Here is a 19240-nt window from a genome sequence, read left to right as displayed (position 1 = left end):
GATTAAGAAAATAGGATTTTTGACTTGCCCTTAAATTCTTTTCTTGGAGTACATTGAAGGACACAGCTTTCTCCCCTCTGGTCCTATGTTTCTATTGCATGCTGTGAGGGTTTTTTGGGCTGTGTTTTTTTTTTTTTTTTTTTCCAGCTTTTATTGCCAGCTTCCTGAAGACAGCAGCAGAACCCAATTATTTACTTCATCCTGGGTCCCTTAACCACTTCTCTACCAGCACGGGTTATAAAAAAAAACAAAAAAAAAACAGCTGATAGAATGGTATTTTAATAACAGTCCAAGCTGCTGTAGCAGCTGGAACTGCTTTATTCAAGTGGAAGTGATTTACAGTCACCCGATCACTTCAACACACCACAGAAGGTAACGTACAATAATAACATGTAACATAAAAACAAATCACCAATTCATTCTCCAGGGTCTCTGCTTTCAGAAAAATATGTTTGTAGGTTTTAACTAACTTTCAGACCTAAAATGTGCATTTATCATGCAAAATCTGAAAAAAAGGCTCTTAAAAAAAGTGGTTCAAGTACCCCAAGGAAAAAAAAAATATTTTTTTAGATGGTCTTCTTGTGGGGAATTTTTTTTTATATCCCCTTACGGAATTATAATTCTGCACTCTTTTTATATTCGTTTTTCCCTTTTGCTTCATCAAGTGTAGCGAAACAAATTTGGAGGTTGCACATGTAAAAAGGTAATAAAGTAAGGAATAATGCACTCCTCTCAGGATCCACTGTGCTCCCTGGCATTATACAACACCAAAAATGTAACTCTCAAAGATCTTTGTAGGCGAAGCACCAATGTGCATCACCTTTTCAAGCTCCTCCCAGTCCTGCATCTCGTCCTTGGTACCTGTATAGCCTTTAACCTCCATTTACTTTAATAGAAATTACACAGCTGGCCAGGTTCCCATTCAAATGGAGTCTGGACCATGTATGTACAGAAGAGGAGGTCTAGGATTGGGAAAATCGGAGTTGCCACTCATCAAATATCAGTGAGCTGCATTTCAAGCATATTAAAGAATGAATTGGGGGGTGTAAGAAGGATTACTGGAGAATGTATTATGCATAGACAAAATTCAGTAGGAAAAATACATTTTACTTTAATTGTAAAAATGAAAAATGTCAAGTCAAATAATTTTTTTTTGTTTCGCAGTTTAGTTTTGGACATCACTTTACAAAAAGGATATGAGTGAAATGGAGAAAGGGCAACCAAACTGGGAAGAGGCATGGAGGAGCTCAGCTCTGAAGAATAGATTAGCAAGAGAGAATAACTCTTGAGAAGAGAAGATTAAGGGGGATAGGGTCACCATGTGTAAATACATAAATGGTCCATATAGTGAACTTTGTGTAGATCGATTCATTTTCATGTCATTATAGAGGACAAGGGAGCTCTCTTTGCGCCTGGAGGAAAAGAGATTTAACATTCACATATGAAAAGGCATCTTCATATACAAGAGCTGTGAAAATGTGGAATAGACTCCTCAAGAAGTAGTTCTGGCCAACTCAGTAGATTGTTTAAAAAAAAAAAAAAAAAAAGTCTGCATGCATTTCTAAATGCACAAAATGTAAATGGATATTAATATTTGGAGGTAATGATGACAGAGATAGTTGATCCAGGGAATATCCGATTGACTTATGGGGTATCTGGAAGTATTCTTTTTCCCCCACTGGGACTATGTAACATGAGTAGAAAGCAGGGGTGAACTTGTTAAATTAAAAAAAAAATGAATACAATAATTGCACAGTAAACCAGACCCTATGACTTTTTTTCAGAATATGGTGCTTTCAACATGAGTTATTGTGACTATGAAAACATTGACAGCTGGTTATTTCCTTTGCAGCCAAAAGGGGGCACTCTGACACTATGTGAAAGCCCAGCAATCATTTCAGAAGGGACTACAGGCTTAGTGACATGGGAAGCTGCTCTCTTCTTAGCAGAATGGGCTATTGAAAATGCTGATATCTTCAGAAATCGGTAATATTTTTTTTCTATGCCCTAACAAGCCTTTTATAACTATTTGCCACAAAAACAAAACAAGATGCATTTACACCTGTTTACGTTTTTCCTGGTGTTTTTTATGGCTGTGTAAACTGACTGTAAGTAAGACTTGTGCAATTCCATTAAAATGTAACTAAAGGCAAAATGTTTTTTTTTTTTTAATTTTTTTTTGTTCTGGGTAGAATTGAGAAGGGATAGAACACCTGTATGTTTTTTGTTTTCTGTGCCCCCTTTTGGGAGTTTCATCCTCTCTGTGTCCTGTTTTTTACTTTTCCCATTAAAAGTAAAAGAAAATCCCAAGTTTTGTGTTGACATCAGAATAGTAAGGCTGATTTTGCACTGTTTTTCTTCTGCTATTACTTTTAAAAAGTGGAAGAAAAGCCCATAACCATGTATTACTATGGAGCCCTTGACAATGATCCATTGTGGGTCAGGTGCATTTTTTAAAATCCTGCTTGCTGCATTTTTGGTGCAGGTTTGATGCGGTAATAAAATTGTTCTTTTTTTGATAATCTGATGCTTTTTATAAAAACCCCAACCCTGGCCGCAAACATTAGTGTGATTTGTGATGTTTTTTTCATACAAAATATCCAATATATCTTTGGTACCTGGGAATAAATGGCTAGAGTTTCTTAGTGATTTAATTTTTTTTTACCAAATCTAAATAGTAATTCCCTATTTACAAACAAATAGAATTGGCAATTTATGATGATTTGGCCATTCCAGAAAATTTTTATTTTTATCTAACCCCACCAGGAAGACTGACTCCGTATTCATCCTATGCCTAGGGCCTTGCTAGGGACATCATACTTCAAAGTCCACCATCAATGAATGAATATGACAACTCATTGCTAGAGCTTACACTCTAAAGGATGAAACTCCTCCTGCTCTTTTACGTGCTTACTCCTTCAGGTTGGTGGGTGTTTCCTGTGCATTATGGCACCTCTCTGTCCCTGCTTTGCAAGTCCACTTCCTGGTACTCCTATACCTTTTCAAGTTCTTATCAAGTAGGCATCCAATCTTAGGCCAAGCTGGCCCATTGCAAGTTTTAAAAATAATTACTCCTACTATAAATGGCTATGGTTGCAGCATACAGCATTTAGTTTTATAACATCAGTATTATAATAGCAATACAAACAATAGTTATTTTTGTCTATCCAACTTAAGATTACTTGAAATATCTCCCTTCAGGTTGCTACCTGTTTGCTGGTCATTTCTTTCCACAACTACCTGGAATCCCTGCATGCTTTACAGCTTCTGTTTTTTTTTCCATTTCTAATGACTACATATTCCATGTTACCTTACTGCCTGCAAGCTGTGACCCCTGTACTGACTCTGCATCCTGAACCTCCTCCTGTAGTTCAGAAGACAGGCTCTGTGAATTCTGTGACACAGCAGTGCCTACCCACAGGGCATTGTGGAGAAGTGTCACAGAAATCAAGGAAGTAAAGGAATGGGGAGCTTCACAAAGTAAGTTTGCAAACTTCATAAGCATTCAGATTAATAGGAGTAGGTTGGAAATAAATGAAATACAATGTGGAAATTAATATGATTTTAAATTTTGATGATACTTTCTGTAAACGTGAACAAACATCATACACCTTCCCCGCCCTCTAGTTCCTGCTGTACTTACCTTTGGTGATGCTAAGCTATCAATGCCCATGCATCCAGTGATTCATTGAACTGGCTGCATGTTCACTGACAGCTCACAGTCACCAGAGGTATGTACAGTTGCAAGAAAAAGTATGTGAACCCCTTGGGATTACGTGGAGTTTTGCATGAATTGGGCATAAAATGTGCTCTGAACGTCATCTAAGTCACAACAATAGAAGAACACAGTCTGCTGAACATAATACTACACAAACATTAGATGTTGCCATGGTTTAATTGCACATAACATGTAAACATTCACAGTGCAGGGAGGAAAAAGTATGTGAACCTTTGGACTTAATAACTGGTTGACCCTCCTTTGGCAGCAATAACCTCAACCAAACATTTCCTGTAGTTGCAGATCAGACCTGCACAACGATCTGGAGTAATTTTGGACCACTCCTCTTCACAAAACTGTTTCAGTGTAGCAATATTCTTGGGATGTCTGGTGTGAATCGCTCTCTTAAGGTCATGCCACAGCATTTCAATTGGGTTGAGGTCAGGACTCTGACTGGGCCACTCCAGAAGGCGTATTCTGTGCTGTTGCAGCCATTGTTTTGTTGATTTACTTGTATGCTTTGGGTCATTGTCCTGTTGCATCACCCATCCTCTGCGGAGCTTCAGTTGGCGGACAGATGGTCATACGTTTTCCTGCAAAATGTCTTGATAAACTCTGGAATTCATTTTCCCATCAATGACAACAATCCGTCCAGGCCCTGAGGCAGCAAAGCAGCCCCAAACCATGATGCTCCCTCCGCCATGTTTTACATTGGGGATGAGGTTTTGATGTTGGTGTGCTGTGCCTTTTTTTCTCCACACATAGTGTTGTGTGTTCTTCCCAAACAACTTAATCTTGGTTTCATCTGTCCACAGTATATTTTGCCAGTAGTGCTGTGGAACATCCAGGTGCTCTTTTGCAAACTTCAAACGTGCTGCAATATTCTTTTTGGACAGCAATGGCTTCCTCTGTGGTGTCCTCCCATGTACACCATTCTTGTTTAATGTTTTCCTCATTGTAGATGTGTCAACAAAAATGTTGGCATGTGCCAGAGATTTCTGTAGGTCTTTAGCTGACACTCTGGGATTCTTCTTTACCTCATGCAGCATTCTGCGCTGTGCTCTTGCAGTCATTTTTACAGGACGACCACGCCTAGGGAGAGTAGCAACAGTGCTAAACTTTCTCCATTTGTAGACAGTCTGTCTTACCGTGGACACATGAACATCAAGGCTTTTGGAGATACTTTTGTAACCCTTTCCAGCTTCATGCAAGTCAACAATTCTTGATCGTAGGTCTTCTGAGAGCTCTTTTCTGCGAGGCATGGTTCACATCAGACAGTGCTTCTTGAAACCAGTAAATCCAAAACAGGTGTGTTTTTTTTTTTTAAGGGCAGGACAGCTGTCAGCAACACATCCAATATCATCACACTGATTGGAGTCAAGGTTGGCTCACTCCTGGCTTCAATTAGTTCTGAGAGAAGTCATTAAGCTAGGGCCTCACATACTTTTTCCTCCCTGCACTGTGATTGTTTACATGTTATGTGCAATTAAACCATGGCAACATCTAATGTTTGTGTAGTATTATGTTCAGCAGACTGTGTTCTTCTATTGTTGTGACTTAGATGATGTTCAGAGCACATTTTATGCCCAATTCATGCAAAACTCCACGTAATCCCAAGGGGTTCACATACTTTTTCTTGCAACTGTACATTGGGGACCAGGGGTGCGAGAGGAAGCAGGGAGGGTTTATGGTGTCAATTTATCTTTTTTTTTTTTTTTTTTTTTCTGTAAAGGTGAACTAACGGTGTACGTTCAGCTTTCATATTTTTTTTTGAAATTTTAATCAAGAAAACTTCATATAGTTCTGGAGAATATATGTGAATTCTTTAATGGTATAGGTAGTTTTTTTGTTGTTGTTTTTTTCCAGGATCATATTAGAGCTTGGAAGTGGAATTGGACTGACAGGACCAAGGGTGAGGGAGGAAGCAGGGAGGGTGTATGGTGTTAGTTCACCTTTTTACATTTTTTTTTTTCTGTAAAGGTGAACGTTCAGCTTTTTTATACTTTTATAATTTTAATCAAGAAAACTTCATGTAGTTCTGGAGAATATATGTGTATATTATGGAGAAAATGTGAATTCTTTAATGGTATAGGTAGGTTTTTTTTCCAGGATCATATTGGAGCTTGGAAGTGGAATTGGACTGACAGGAATGGTTATATGCAAGAGCTGTTGCCCTAAGAAATACGTGTTCAGTGATTGTCACCAGAAGGTGCTTTCAAAGCTCAGAGAAAATATTCACTTGAATGGTTTTGTGCTTACTGATGAAGATGATTACACAGAAAAACCTGAAAGAGTAAAAGATTCAGACACTGTTCAGATGTCCGTTTTAGAACTGGATTGGGAGTCTGTTACAGAAGGGCAACTTTCACACATTGATACTGATGTGATCATTGCAGCAGGTAATACAATAGAATGCAAACAAAAAAGATAACTAAGTATTTACTATGAAAACTGATTAGGTTACATGGAAATTGCATTTTTTTGCCATGTTGTTGTAGGAGATCAATTGATAGTCTACACATAAAAAGTATATAATAATTATCAACAACATTCTGCTATAAGTCCTTTAAAGTGATTCTAAAAGCAGCAGGTTTTTTTTACTTTAATGCATTCTATGCATTAAGGTAAGAAACCTGGGTGCAGTTCCCCCTTCAGCCCCCTCTTACACTTGCCTGAGCCCCATCCCGCTCCAGCCATGTGCATGATAGCAGGGGCTCTACGGGGTCTCTCTCTCCTCATTGGACCTTGTAGCTCTCCCCATTGTGTCTTTTCCCCTATGTTAGCATTGTGTCCACAGTAGCACTTGCGTGGGCAGGGCAGAGTAGGACTGGCCATAGAGGGATTACTTTGACGCAGTTGGCCAGCTTAAGCATGTATTGCAATATGTGTGAACCAAATATCCCTATTTGTTGCATAGTTTGCTTGAAAGGGTATATACCAGTGTGCAGAGGGTCCTTCAGAATTTCTCTCCTCAATGGCTCACACAGCAGCAGGAGCCATTGCTGCTGCTGCTGTCAATCACAGCCAGTGAGCCAATGAGTAATGAGAGGTGGACAGGGCTGAGCCACGCTCTGTTTTGTGAATGGACAATGTCCATTCACAGGAGTGGAACTCAGGAGCGAACCTGCTCTAGTGCCCCCATAGCAAGAGGTTTGCAATCGGGGGCATTTGGCAGGGAGAAGGAGCCAGGACTGCCGATGGGGGACCAAACAAAAAAAAAAAAGAGGATCAGGGCTGCTCTGTACAAAACCACTGCACAGAGCGGGTAAGTATAACGTGTTATTTAAAAAAAAAATTACAACCTTTAGAATCACTTTAAAGTGGTTTTAAAGTTTTATGGTTTCTTTACCTTTAATGCACCCCCCTCCAATACGTTAAAAAAAACAACCTTTAGAATCACTTTAAAGTTGTTCTAAAGCCTTAAGGTTTCTTTACCCCCCCCCCCCCTTAATACTTACCTGAGCCTGATCTCGAACCAGTGCTGTCAGCCAGTGGCAGGGGACCCCGATGAGAGGAGGATAGAGGCTGCTCTGTGCAAAAACCAACACACAGAGCAGGTAAGTATGACGTGTGGTTATTTTAATTTTTTTAAAAATGTGGGCCTTTCAATCACTTTAAGGTGGGCATCAAATACAAGAAGAAATGTTGAAAGACACTTGAACATTTAAAATATGCATATCAAGTACTTAAGAATACAGTTAGGATTGGATCTATGTAAGCCACCTTAAATACATAGTTTTTAGGTTGCATTGTATTTGGGCTCTTTTCACCCAATAATGTAAAGCTGCCCATGTGTGCTTATAGAAAAAAAGAGCTGCATGTTTAAAAAAGAGAGCTTTAATGTGTTCTAATATTAAAACCACTTACATTAATTTATTTTGTGGCTTTCAGATGTTGTATATGACCCTGATGTAATAACCTCATTCTCAAATACCCTATGCAAGCTTCTCCTCTATAAAAAAGCTGAAAAGTGGTTGGATATCTTTGTAGCTTCTACAGTTCGCAACTCAGAAACCTACAAACTGTTTCAAACAAAACTAGGTATGTTTATGCTGAAGTCGCTCATTAACCAGAGCAATATTTCCTTTACATTACAAGCTGCCATATTACATTATCATATTAACCTAACTATTCTCGCTTCTTAAAATGGTTGGAATTTTTTTTATTGGGGTGGTTGATAGGTTTCATTTACAGTTCCTATAAAAAATATTTATCCTTTTTGGCAGTTAAGTTTTTTTTTTTTTTTTTTTTTTTTTTTTTTTTTTGTCATAGAACCTTAAAGCTTGATTTTTGTGCATGTTGACGCCTTGGCGTCAAAATAACAACATATATCTGCAAAGTAGTTTAAATTACTTACAAAACCAAAATACAAAATCTGCATAAGTATAGATCCCCTTTATGTCAGTGTTTAATAGATGTATCCTTGCAGCAAATCCTTACGCTGTTATGCTGATGCTATGATTGTAGTCCTTTTTTACTCCTTAACCCAGATTGCTGACAGTGAGATTTGCATTTAACGGCATACCTATTCCAAGTCAGGGACTCCGAGTTTTAGAGGTATTGAATCAGCATGACAGGCAGCAGCTAGCATTGTCTGTGAGTACATATAAGATACCAATGGAGAAACAGAAAAAGGGTGCACCGACCTAGTGCATTTCGTTTAAAATAATTTATTAAAGAAACAAAAATAGGTATCATACTCATAATGGACATAATAACACAGGCATGTCAAACTGAACAAGATGTATGATCCAAACAACAAACCTCAGTTGGCTCTGAGGAAGAGGTTGTGTCCTCAAAACGCGTTAGCCAGTTGGTCATCCAAGGTTCCATCGTATGGACTCAGAACATACATCTTGTTCAGTTTGACATGCCTGTGTTATTATGTCCATTGTGAGCATGATACCTATTTTTGTTTCTTTAATAAATTATTTTAAACGATAATGCACTAGGTCGGTGTGCCCTTTTTCTGTTTCTCCATTTGTATCCAGTGTATTCGGACCACCTCGGTCTGTTGAGGGCAGCAAGTAGTGCATATTCCAGAACATTCCTATTGGGTCTACTGAGTCCATTCCTAGCGCAGGAGTGAAGTGTTTGTTGTGTTTGATAGTACATATAAGATATCTGACCCATGTCTTTCATTACAGGTGTGTCATTTTATATGTACATATTTTCATTCATGTGTTTATTCATTATTTTTGTCCCTGTAGATGAGGCTGGGCTGAAGTGGCAAACCGTCGCTGATCACAAAAAAAATATTTTTGTATATGAAGCAAACTGCACAGTACAGATTCTTCAGGTTTCATTAAAAATGTAAATATTAAAATAGTGGTGTTTTTGTACATATTTTCTATATTTAGTAAAGATTGATTTTAACCACTTGTCTACCGTGCCTATACTATTTAAAATCCAGTAATACACTGTCTCACCCTGTGTTGCACATGCTCAGTTGCTCTCTATTTTATGGCACTGTGACAAAATATAAAGGGCAATCTGCTAACAGCCTAAAGGTTTCCTGCTGTTCATGGGTTCTTGGCTTCAGCAAAATGGCAACCTCCAGCAAGAAGAAACAGGAACAATGCTGGAGGCTAGATACAGCACACACTAGTTTTGATAGCGTGCATGTGTATATGTGATTTTGCGCACCTGTATTTCTGCTATAGGGTGGCATGGAAGTGGTTAAAAAGAACAAACACAATCTGGGGGCTGACTGAAAGACCTTACTTCCAAAGCTGGCATCATAGGAGGCCTGAACATCTACCTGGTAGTACTTGGAGAATGTTGGCACTAAAGCTCAGGTGGCAGGCTTGCAAATCTGGGACACAACTGTTGAACCATTCTTTTCCTGCTAGGAGAGACCACTGGCATGAGAGAATACAATTTACAGGACTGGGTGTGTTTTGGTCAGCAACAAAGTTTGGGTAAGGTGGTACATGTCAAGTAACATTCACGCGAATGTCAAGACTCAAGGTTTCCCAGCAGAACTTTACCCAAAGCCTCACACTGTCACCTCCTCATACTACATTGTCCTGTCATTTCTTTCCCTGGTAAGTGATGCACACTCACCCAGCCATACACATGATGTAAAAAAAAATGTGATTCATCAGACTAAGCCACCTTCTTCCAATGCCCTGTGGTCCAGTTCTGATACTCACATGCCCATTGTAGCTGCTTTTGGACATGGGTTAGCATGGGCGCCTGAGTGATCTGTAGCTATGCAGCTCCATACACGACAAACTGATATCCTTTTTTTCTACTTTTTAACACAACTTCAGTAACTTGTTTACTTCCTGGCTAATATATACCACCAACTTTTCCATACCATTGTACCAAGATAATCAATGTTATTTGCCTAACCTGTCAGTGATCATAAACGTTATGGCAGGTTGGTGTAGACTTTAAAGTGCAAACAGAATGCATTTTAAATCCTACTGAGTCAAAACCAGGGGCTGCATGAGACACCCTTTACAAAAGTCTTGCATGAATGTCAATGAATGGAAGGTTAATGGTCTTTGGAATTAAATTTCCAGAGCTGATATTTGCCCCTTGATAGTACTCAAAACCAAATGCTTATCCAGACCTAATTACAAAAAAGTCATATGCTCCATCATGGAGTATTTGCTAGGGTGAAATCTAATTTCCTTGCACCTTGCAATAGCCTTCCTTGTGGAGTGGTAGACCTTACAGCAGGGATGTCTAACATGCAGCCCAACACAAAATCATAAACTTACTTAAAAATTATTTAAAAAAAAAAAAATGCATTTACCCTTCGCGAACACATGCATTTTCTGCTCAGCGGCTATCTATATTGTTACTGTATTTTGTGTTGCCCAAGACAATTCCTTTTCTTACATTGTGGCCCAGGAAAGTCAAAAGGCTGGGCACCCCTGCCTTACAGGAAGTACACTTCCTAGTTTAAACAGCTTTGGGATTACCAAATCAGAGACCTCAGGCCCTGGGATTCAACAACTATGCTGTTAAAGCTGCCAACCATGAAGCCAGACTTTAAACCTGTCCATGAGACAGGAGATCTGGAAGAGCCCAGTGGGTGTTTGCCAAAAGTTTGATCAGGTCAGAGTACCACACCTGGCTGAGCCAGTTCTATGAGGAATGCCAGGTGCCCTCCATCTCAATCCTGTGGAGTAAATGAGGAAAGAATCACAAGAGTATCCCTGCACCTGGAGGCAAAAACAAAACAGTTTGTTGAATCTGGAGGTCCACATATAGCGTTCCCTGCCTGTGGTGCAGGACATAAAACACTTCTGGATGTAACAACTATTGTTCTGAGTACAGACACTGCTGGCTGAAGTCTGATAATTTTCCATGTGTGGAACGGGCGAACTGACAACACCACACCCACACAACACCCCCCCTATATTTTGTACTGCCCACATTACATGCATTTTTCACAGAACTTCTCTACACTATGTTCAAAATAAATGTTTATTAAGTTAATAAAATAAAGACAAAATAACCTTACATTAAAGAAAGTCCAACAATGGTACATTTCCAAAATGTACCGAAAAAAAAAATCCGGAGTGAGCTATAGGATACAAGATTAAAAAGCAGAACACAATTTAGAGGAGATAAGGAACAAAAATAAATATTTGGGGACAAATAAATTGCAGATTTTAAAATGGCACAAAATAAAACACATCTAGGCCTTTTGAAACTGACAAACTATATTCACATTTCTGAAGCAATAACAAAATAATAAACCAAATTACCGTAATGAAATGAAAAACTGTGAACTCAGATGGGGGTCACAGGATATAAAGAGGGTTCTATTCACTTATTCTTCAGTTTCCCTCCCCCCAGTGGTGTCCTCAGTGTCTCTCTCATCTGATTCTTCATCCTCCAGCTCTGGGCTAGGGATTTGCAGCCCTTGATCTCAGCATGTCTCTTCTTCATGAAGGCAGCTGGTAGGTTACAGTCACTGAGCTTGGTGTCCTCTTCTTTCCCAGGGACTCCCACCAGTCACAGGCTCTGTAGCTCCATCCTGCCCTGGACACTCCGCCGTCTCTTCTCACAGATAGTCTATGGGCACCGCCGTATTGGCTGCTCCCGGGCATGAACTGCGAGGATGGATCCTCCGGAGGTCCAGAACTGGGAGTTTCACGATAGGCCAAGTATTCAGAGAGGTGGAGATTTTAAGCTGGTGATCCAATAAATCAGGGTTAGTCAGCCTTTTTACCTTGGACTAACCCTTGGCAAAAGGTTTGAGAACTCAGGGATGCCCTGAAATACTGTTCAGATCTACAGCTCACAATACATTGGTGTGCTCAGTGAGCTGTTGATATAACAATCATTTTTAGAAATGGCATTAAAAAATAGAATATTACAACTTACCTATTTAACCACTTGCCTAATGGACACTTTTACCTCCTTCGTGCCCTGGCCAATTTTCAGCTTTCAGTGCTGTTGCACTTGAATGACAGTTGCGCGGTCATGCAACATACCCATATAACATTTTTTTTTTTTCCGCAAATAGAGCTTACTTTTGGTGATATTTAATCACCTCTGGGGTTTTTATTTTTTTTCACTATAAACAAAAAAATAGCAAAAAATAAAAAACGTTTTTCTTTGTTTCTATTATACAGTTTTGCAAAACAGGTAATTTTTCTCCTTCGCTGATGTGCGTTGATGTGTCTGCACTAATTGGCACGGATAGGCTGCACTGATGAGGTGGCATTGATGAGGAGGCACTGATGCTGCTGCACTGATGGGCACTGACTGGCAGCACTGATGGGCACAACTGCTGTGTAGCACTGATCAGTGGCACTGATGCGTGGCACTACTGGGCATGGATGATCAGGGCATCGATAACACTGTTCAACAAATTTTTATTTTTTGCCAGTTTTGGAAACAAAAGGATCCATTTCTTAATGAATTTCACATTCTGAGTTCAAATATAACAATGAAATTTGTCAATTGGCTCTAGTTTTTCTGTAAACGGAAAGTTTTCTACTATAGGCGTAATGACTACATAATGCACAATAATTATATAGATAGATGTCTTTCCACAAATATAAAGCAAGTGATATTGACTACATAACAAAGCCTAAATGGCATAATATATTGCATAGGATTACCAAGAAAAATGATAGCCATAAGCTAAGTTGAATCATTTTAATACTTAGGATTCTCACTAGTTTTGTCTTCAGTTTGTGTCGGTTTTGCTTCTCTTGGCTTTTCTCTTGTATTCGAGGAAAGGGCTATCTCTTACAACTGCACGTGACTACACGCTTCAGGTTCTTCCTCACTTGACTCAACCACGAAGGATTCTGGTGCTTTAGGAATTGGTAGCCCCTCTCCATGAGGAACTGGACGTATTGCCGATGGAATATTTGGATAGCGCACAGATAACATTTTCTTCTTATTTAGCCCTTTTACAATTGGAGGCACCATACAAAAGTAACAATTACTAACATGATCTGTTGGCTCTCTCCAAATCATTGGCACAGCGAAAGGCATAGATGCCTTTTTTCCATTCAACCATTGCTCCAGTGCCGTCCCACAAGAATTGCAGCATATATGTGGTGCCCAGCTCTTGTCCTGGTCTCCTATCTTGCAGCCAAAATACAAGTTGTAGGCTTTCTTAATCATTCCTGTTATCCTCCTTTTTTGTGAGATAAAAGTTATTTCACCGCAGATATAGCAGAAATTATCTGCTTTATTCACACAAGTTCGAGGCATTACTGAGGAGCCTATATAAGCATAAAACGAAATGTAAAGACGAACTCCAATCAGCTACAGATACTGCAGCTTTTATGCAGTGAAGTGATGCAATTAAAGGCTAATATTGCATCATCTCAGTATACATGCAATTTTCTATTGGTCACCAGTATCAATTGCGCAATATGCAGCTGAAGTTGCATCATAATTTTGAATGGCTTACGTCATTAGATGGGTGAATATATCATGGAAACTAGAGCCAATCAACATTTTTTAGGGTCATTTTCGTTTTCAGCACCCCAAAATTATGTAAGATTAGCTAATTTTATGCCCAAAACTTTTTACCTGTTGAACAGTGTAATCAGTGCCCCAATTATCAGTGCGGATGTCCTCTGACATTTGCCGGTTATTGGCAGTACTTTCCTCATGCTGTGACAGTGTGAGGAAAGTGCTGCCGATAACTGGCAACTGTATTTAATTAGTGATCTGCTGTGTCATTGGACACAGCTGATCACATGGCAAAAGGCTGGGTGTGGGCCGCTGGGGGCACGCAGGGAGTGCCTCCTGGGAGGACATCATTTGACGCACATTATGGATCACCGCAGAGCACGTTATTGGGGGGGGGGAGGCAACAGGGCACATTACGGTCTTATGGGAACACAGCAGGGCATATTACAAGGGGGCAAGAAGGCACATTATGGGGCATATTACATAGGAGAAAGAGGGCACATTATGGGGCACAGCAGGGCATATTATATAGGAGCAAGAGTGCATGTTATGGGGCACAGCAGGGCATATCACATAGGGGCAAGAGGGCACATTATGAGGCACAGCAGGGCATATTGCATGGTGGTAGGGTGCATCAGTGGGCCACAGCATAGTGCATTACAGGGCACACAGCAGGGTGCTATACTCTCCACTGGACCCTCCTTTTAATTGTCCGTCCCAGGTGATGTTAGATAGAGGCACCTGGGATGGATGGGAGGAAAGAAGGGGCTGGAGGGGAGCAGCACACCACGAGAGGTTTCCTAACAGCTGCTTCCCACGGTACTCTGCATGTGTTGGCTGAGCAGGGATCCAATCTGTCCACTATCAGTGATTGATCTGAGCTGTATGGAAGCTCCCTCCTTCCGCAGCACAGATCAAAGGCAGAGAATAGGGGTCGAAGCACACCATGGAGGCTTGGTGTGGCTGGAAACATATGGCAGCTTCAAAGGCCAATAGTACAGGAATAGAAACAGACAGCATTTAAACTTGCAGGGATGCATTTGGAAGGGAACTAGGATTTATTTGCAGTTTCTTAGGCAGGCCATACTATATTATTTTTATATTTCGTTCAGCCAGCTGGTTGAACAAAAAAAGTGCTGCTTCCCCCATCCATACATCTTAGGTGGATAAGGGAATCATCATGCCACCGGGGAGTCTTCCCTGCCAGCAGAATACAATGATCAGAGTTGCCGGCTTTAACTGGGGACACTGGAAAAACCGAACAGGCTGTGGGAACAACTGTCAATCAACAGATTAACTTGGGTACAACCAGCTAATCTATACTTGGATCAACATTCGACTGGTCCCTGCTCAAATGGCCAAATTTCAATCAATCAATGTATGGTTGGCTTAAGTCAATTGCATGCACAGGGTGAACTTCCTCTTTAAGGGTACATTCACACTTGTGAATGCACCCTGCCTGCAATTACATGTGAGATCCGCAGCAGGGGTTCCTGTGATTAGCAGTGAGTCAGCTGCACCATTGAAAGCAATGGGAGGCTGTCGGCTCTTGCAGCTAATCGTACTCATTTGCATGTAATCACTTATACAGTGAGAGAGCAGCAAGGCTGGCACTAGAGCCAGTACTTTGGTGAACACCTGAGATGCAGAAGAAACACTGAATGACAGGGCCGTAAACTGAAAGTGCAGAGGACTCACAAAAAAGTATAGAAATCATTGGTGTGCTGGGAAGATGGGGACATGCAAGTAAGCACCTTTGATGTCCAAAGAAGCCAAGAAGCCTCCCTGGTGTAGGAAAGCAATGACAGATCTGTGGGATTCCATACGGAACTTCTGAGGTTGAATCAACATTGAGTGGTTGATTTACTAAAAATGGAGAGTGCAAAATCTGGTGCAGCTTTGCAAAGAAACCAATCAGCTTCCTGTTTTTTGGGTTTTTTTGGCAATGCCTAATTGAACAAGCTGAAGTTAGAAGCTGATTGGGTATCATACACAGCTGCACCCAGTTTTAGCAAATCAACTCCTTAGAGTTTTTAGTTCCACTGAAAACAATGAAAGGTTGGAATAAAACTGTAACCATTCTACTACAGGGACTGGGGCAAGGACACCCAAATTCAGAAGACCCATTTGGGCACCTGCATCATATCACAAAGCACACCACAGCACATTGGTGTGAACAACCCTCAATACAAAGCCAGGCTTTTTTGCCTTGTTCTTGCGTCTGTGCAGTTTCACTTTAATGAAAAATGTATTTACCTTAAAGAACAATGTGACCAGAATATAAGCAACAAAGGTGTTTTATGTATTAGTGTGATGTAATGCAGTGCAGTTATGTGTGAATGTAAAACAATGTAGGCAAGTTGTTCCTATATCATTTTTATTTATTTATTTATATAAAATATCAAATGCTTCCCTCCCTCCATTTATTTAAACTGATGAATTTCTAAAATATTCTGCTGTAATAAGAACCTCAGCAGCGTATATATTAATTTATGTATCTACTAATCGAGAAAGCAACATTAGCTTACAGGTTACTGTTTGTATATTCAAACTTATTTTTTAGTTTTCAAGAGTAGGGAAGGATTAAATCCCATCAGGTTATTTTTTTGCGTACCATTGGGAAAACATTCCCTTCACTTCCTGTCCCAAAGATGCAATAGAAGGTACAGGAAATCACCTAAAACAAGGGAATTTTCCCTCTTAGGCAGATGTTCCTGGAACAGGTGTCTCCACTGGAAGATTTCCCTTTGGTCACAAGTACAAATATGGTGAATCTTCCCAATGGGGACACAGACAGTAATAAAATAGACCCCCAATCTATCTAAAACACAAAAAACGTTTTTCCTAGGAGATGCACTTTATTTGTTGTGCATACATAATAACGTAGAACAAATATTTCAGAATACAAAAAAATAAGTTTTAGTTTCCTTTAAAGAGTGGAAGAACAGTTTGGTCCCAGGTTTCGTCCCAACGCATTTGTTTAGATTCTCTGAGATTTTGCCGAAATTGCTTCAGTTCACCCAAGTCACTTGTAAAATTAGTGAATAATATCTGTAAAAAAAAAAAAAAAAAAAAAAGATGAGAACTAATATAAACCACCATTTTGCTCATTACATATGCATAAACGGCAGCTTTGCATTGTTACACAGTAATCAAACCTTACTACGCCTTGTCAAACTGCAAGGATATGGGGTTGATTTACCAAAACTGGAGAGTAAAAAATCTGGTGCTTCTGTGCATGGTAGCCAATCAGCTTCTAACTTCAGCTTGTTCAATTAAGCTTTAACAATAAAACCTGGACGCTGATTGGTTTCTATGCACCAGATTTGCACTCTCAAGTTTTAGTAAATCAACCCCCATGTTTTCGCTGGTTCATTGAAAAGAATGCACAACCTGCATGGCAGTTATCTTTTATCAACGTTTAAGAAGGGAGGCAATTGTAGCTGGATTTTTCACTCTAGTGTCAGCCGGTTTCTGACGGCATCACGTACAATGTAGGACCAGCAGTCCTGCTTTGAATGTGAGAACAAAAAGGTTCTGCCCACAACCCAGATGGATAAGTAAAATAGTTTTGCCACCTAAACAATCATTTAACCCTTGCAGTGTGGGAGAAGCCCCACTGTAAGGGTAACTTTTTATTTTACCTAAGTTCAGCTTTAAAAAGGTAGGTGCTGCAAAAATTATCAACTTACTGAAATTCAGCCTAATATTAATTAAATGTTCTCCTTTACAACAGTGTCAGAATGTGTTGCCCAAGTGACTCATTAAAATACTGTCCAGCCCAGAGAGACTTCACTGAATGCAGTAAGGTTTAGCAAGGCACTTCAAAACCTCTCCTGCTATCAGCTGCTGGTTTCATGAATATTCAAGGCCTAACCTTGTTTACAGAACTGTTACTTTCACATTGCAATACATTTGGGACCTCAAACTCTTCACAAATTGAGCTGGTGATGGTGCCTCTAGCTTATGATCCACTAGCTGTCCAGGCACTGCCTGCAGTGCAGGACCTCACAATGACAGCCTGATTTTTTGTCCTCTGCTTGAATTCCTGCCATTGGCCATGGTCTTCTCCTCTGCTTTATCTTAGGCATTTTACAGAATTTACACAGGATGCTGAGAGCAATGTCACCATGATTGGTGAAGGTGGTTTACACAGAAATTGAAGCCCCAAAACGTTAGTGTCACACGGGTGATTTATTTTGTTCTATTTAAACAAATAGAAGACTGAATAGAGAAACACAAAAAGACTATTGGTAGATGTTATTTTATGATCTTTGTGTAAAAAGCATATTTGATAATAATCATATGTAGGACACGATACATGGTTTGGTTCTAATTGATTTAAAGCAGTATTAATCCCAAAAGTAAACATTATATTGCAGCTTATCAATCCTTAGATTTAGTAGCTGCATTTGTTTTGTTTTTTTAGGCTTTCTTGCTTTATTTTTATAAATGTGTGTTTTTTTACCTTTAGCTGTTCAGCAAGTTCTTTAGAATCTTCAAAGATCAGTCCATTTTCTTTATGTTTCACTAGTTCATGTAAACTGAAAACAAAAATGATAATAAATTGCTTACTTTTCAGTATTTTTAATACTTTATTGACAAACTGTCAATGTTTTATGCTGTGAAAATAATTCACTATTACCTAAAGAGAATTACAACAATTACAATTGTACAGTAAAGTTTTACCAAATGTTATTCAATTGTGTACCTCACTCCCAAACTTTGTATTGTCACTGCGTCACCTGTATGACTTAACCACTTCCAGACCGGACACTTTTACCCCCTTCCTGACCAGGGCAATTTTCAGCTTTTAGCGCTATCACACTTTGAATGACAATTGCGCGGTCATGCAACACTGTACCCAAATGAATTTTTTACCATTTTTTTGAGATAGATAAAGCTTTATTTTGGTGGTATTTATTCACCACTGGGATTTGTATTTTTTTGCTATGTAAATGAAATGTCAAAAAAATTTGAAAAAAAGTTTTTTTATAAAATTTTGCAAATAAATAATATTTCATCATAAATCTTAGCCAAAATTTATTCCGTTATCTTTTTAGTAAAAAAAAAAAAAATCCAAATTAGTTTATAAGCAAAAATTATAATTTTTAAACATTTTTTTTTACATTTTTATTTTATTTTTTTATATTATTTTTTATTTTTATTTTTTTTTTTACATACTGTCACCCTAGCAGTACAGTGTCACCATGGTGACACTGTACTACTTGTGAGGGGTGATGAAGATTTTTTTTTTTTTTTTTTACACCGATTGCTTTTACACCCATATAGGATATAAAAGCAATCATTTCTCTTTCTCTCTGTGTGCATTCTTGCACTCATTGAAGAGAACTGAGTGAGCTGTGATTGGTCATAGCTTGTCACATGGTACAAGGCTTTTGTGAATAGCCTTGTACCATGTGACCTCTGTGATCATTCACAGATTTCACACATAGTAAGCAATGATGTCACAAGTGACATCTTGCTTACTACTTTGCATGTGATCACTGATTGGCCAATCAGTGATCACATGATCGGGACCTCGTACAGGGGTCCCGTCCGATGATCGGTGTTTCACTGTGTCCGGAGGACACAGCGGGCACCGGATCGCGGTGCTGC

At 39.4% G+C, this 19240-nt stretch overlaps 2 protein-coding genes across 5 annotated transcripts in view; one reads left to right on the top strand and one right to left on the bottom strand.

Moving 5' to 3' along the window:
* The window catches only part of EEF2KMT (eukaryotic elongation factor 2 lysine methyltransferase), a 33332-nt gene extending 24235 nt beyond the window's left edge, over positions 1 to 9097 (top strand). For all 4 annotated transcript variants that reach the window (XM_089692009.1, XM_089692016.1, XM_089692012.1 and 1 more), the window contains 4 exons: positions 1853 to 1986; positions 5828 to 6117; positions 7610 to 7759; positions 8929 to 9097. In XM_089692009.1, coding sequence (XP_089548135.1) covers positions 1853 to 1986; positions 5828 to 6117; positions 7610 to 7759; positions 8929 to 9035 — 681 coding nt within the window. In that variant the 3' untranslated portion in view covers positions 9036 to 9097. The remainder of the gene's footprint in view (positions 1 to 1852; positions 1987 to 5827; positions 6118 to 7609; positions 7760 to 8928) is intronic.
* A 7362-nt stretch (positions 9098 to 16459) lies between these two features.
* Positions 16460 to 19240, bottom strand: part of ALG1 (ALG1 chitobiosyldiphosphodolichol beta-mannosyltransferase) — a 68615-nt gene continuing 65834 nt past the window's right edge. Inside the window, exons 12-13 of the mRNA XM_089692002.1 lie at positions 18090 to 18165; positions 16460 to 16672 (exon numbers count right to left, since the gene is read on the bottom strand). Coding sequence (XP_089548128.1) covers positions 16541 to 16672; positions 18090 to 18165 — 208 coding nt within the window. The 3' untranslated portion in view covers positions 16460 to 16540. The remainder of the gene's footprint in view (positions 16673 to 18089; positions 18166 to 19240) is intronic.

This window comes from Staurois parvus, unplaced genomic scaffold (genome assembly GCF_062004578.1).
Source record: "Staurois parvus isolate SC_StPar_1 unplaced genomic scaffold, SC_StPar_1.0 ptg000022l, whole genome shotgun sequence".
Lineage (NCBI taxonomy): Eukaryota > Metazoa > Chordata > Amphibia > Anura > Ranidae > Staurois > Staurois parvus.
This window is presented reverse-complemented; position numbering and strand designations above follow the sequence as displayed.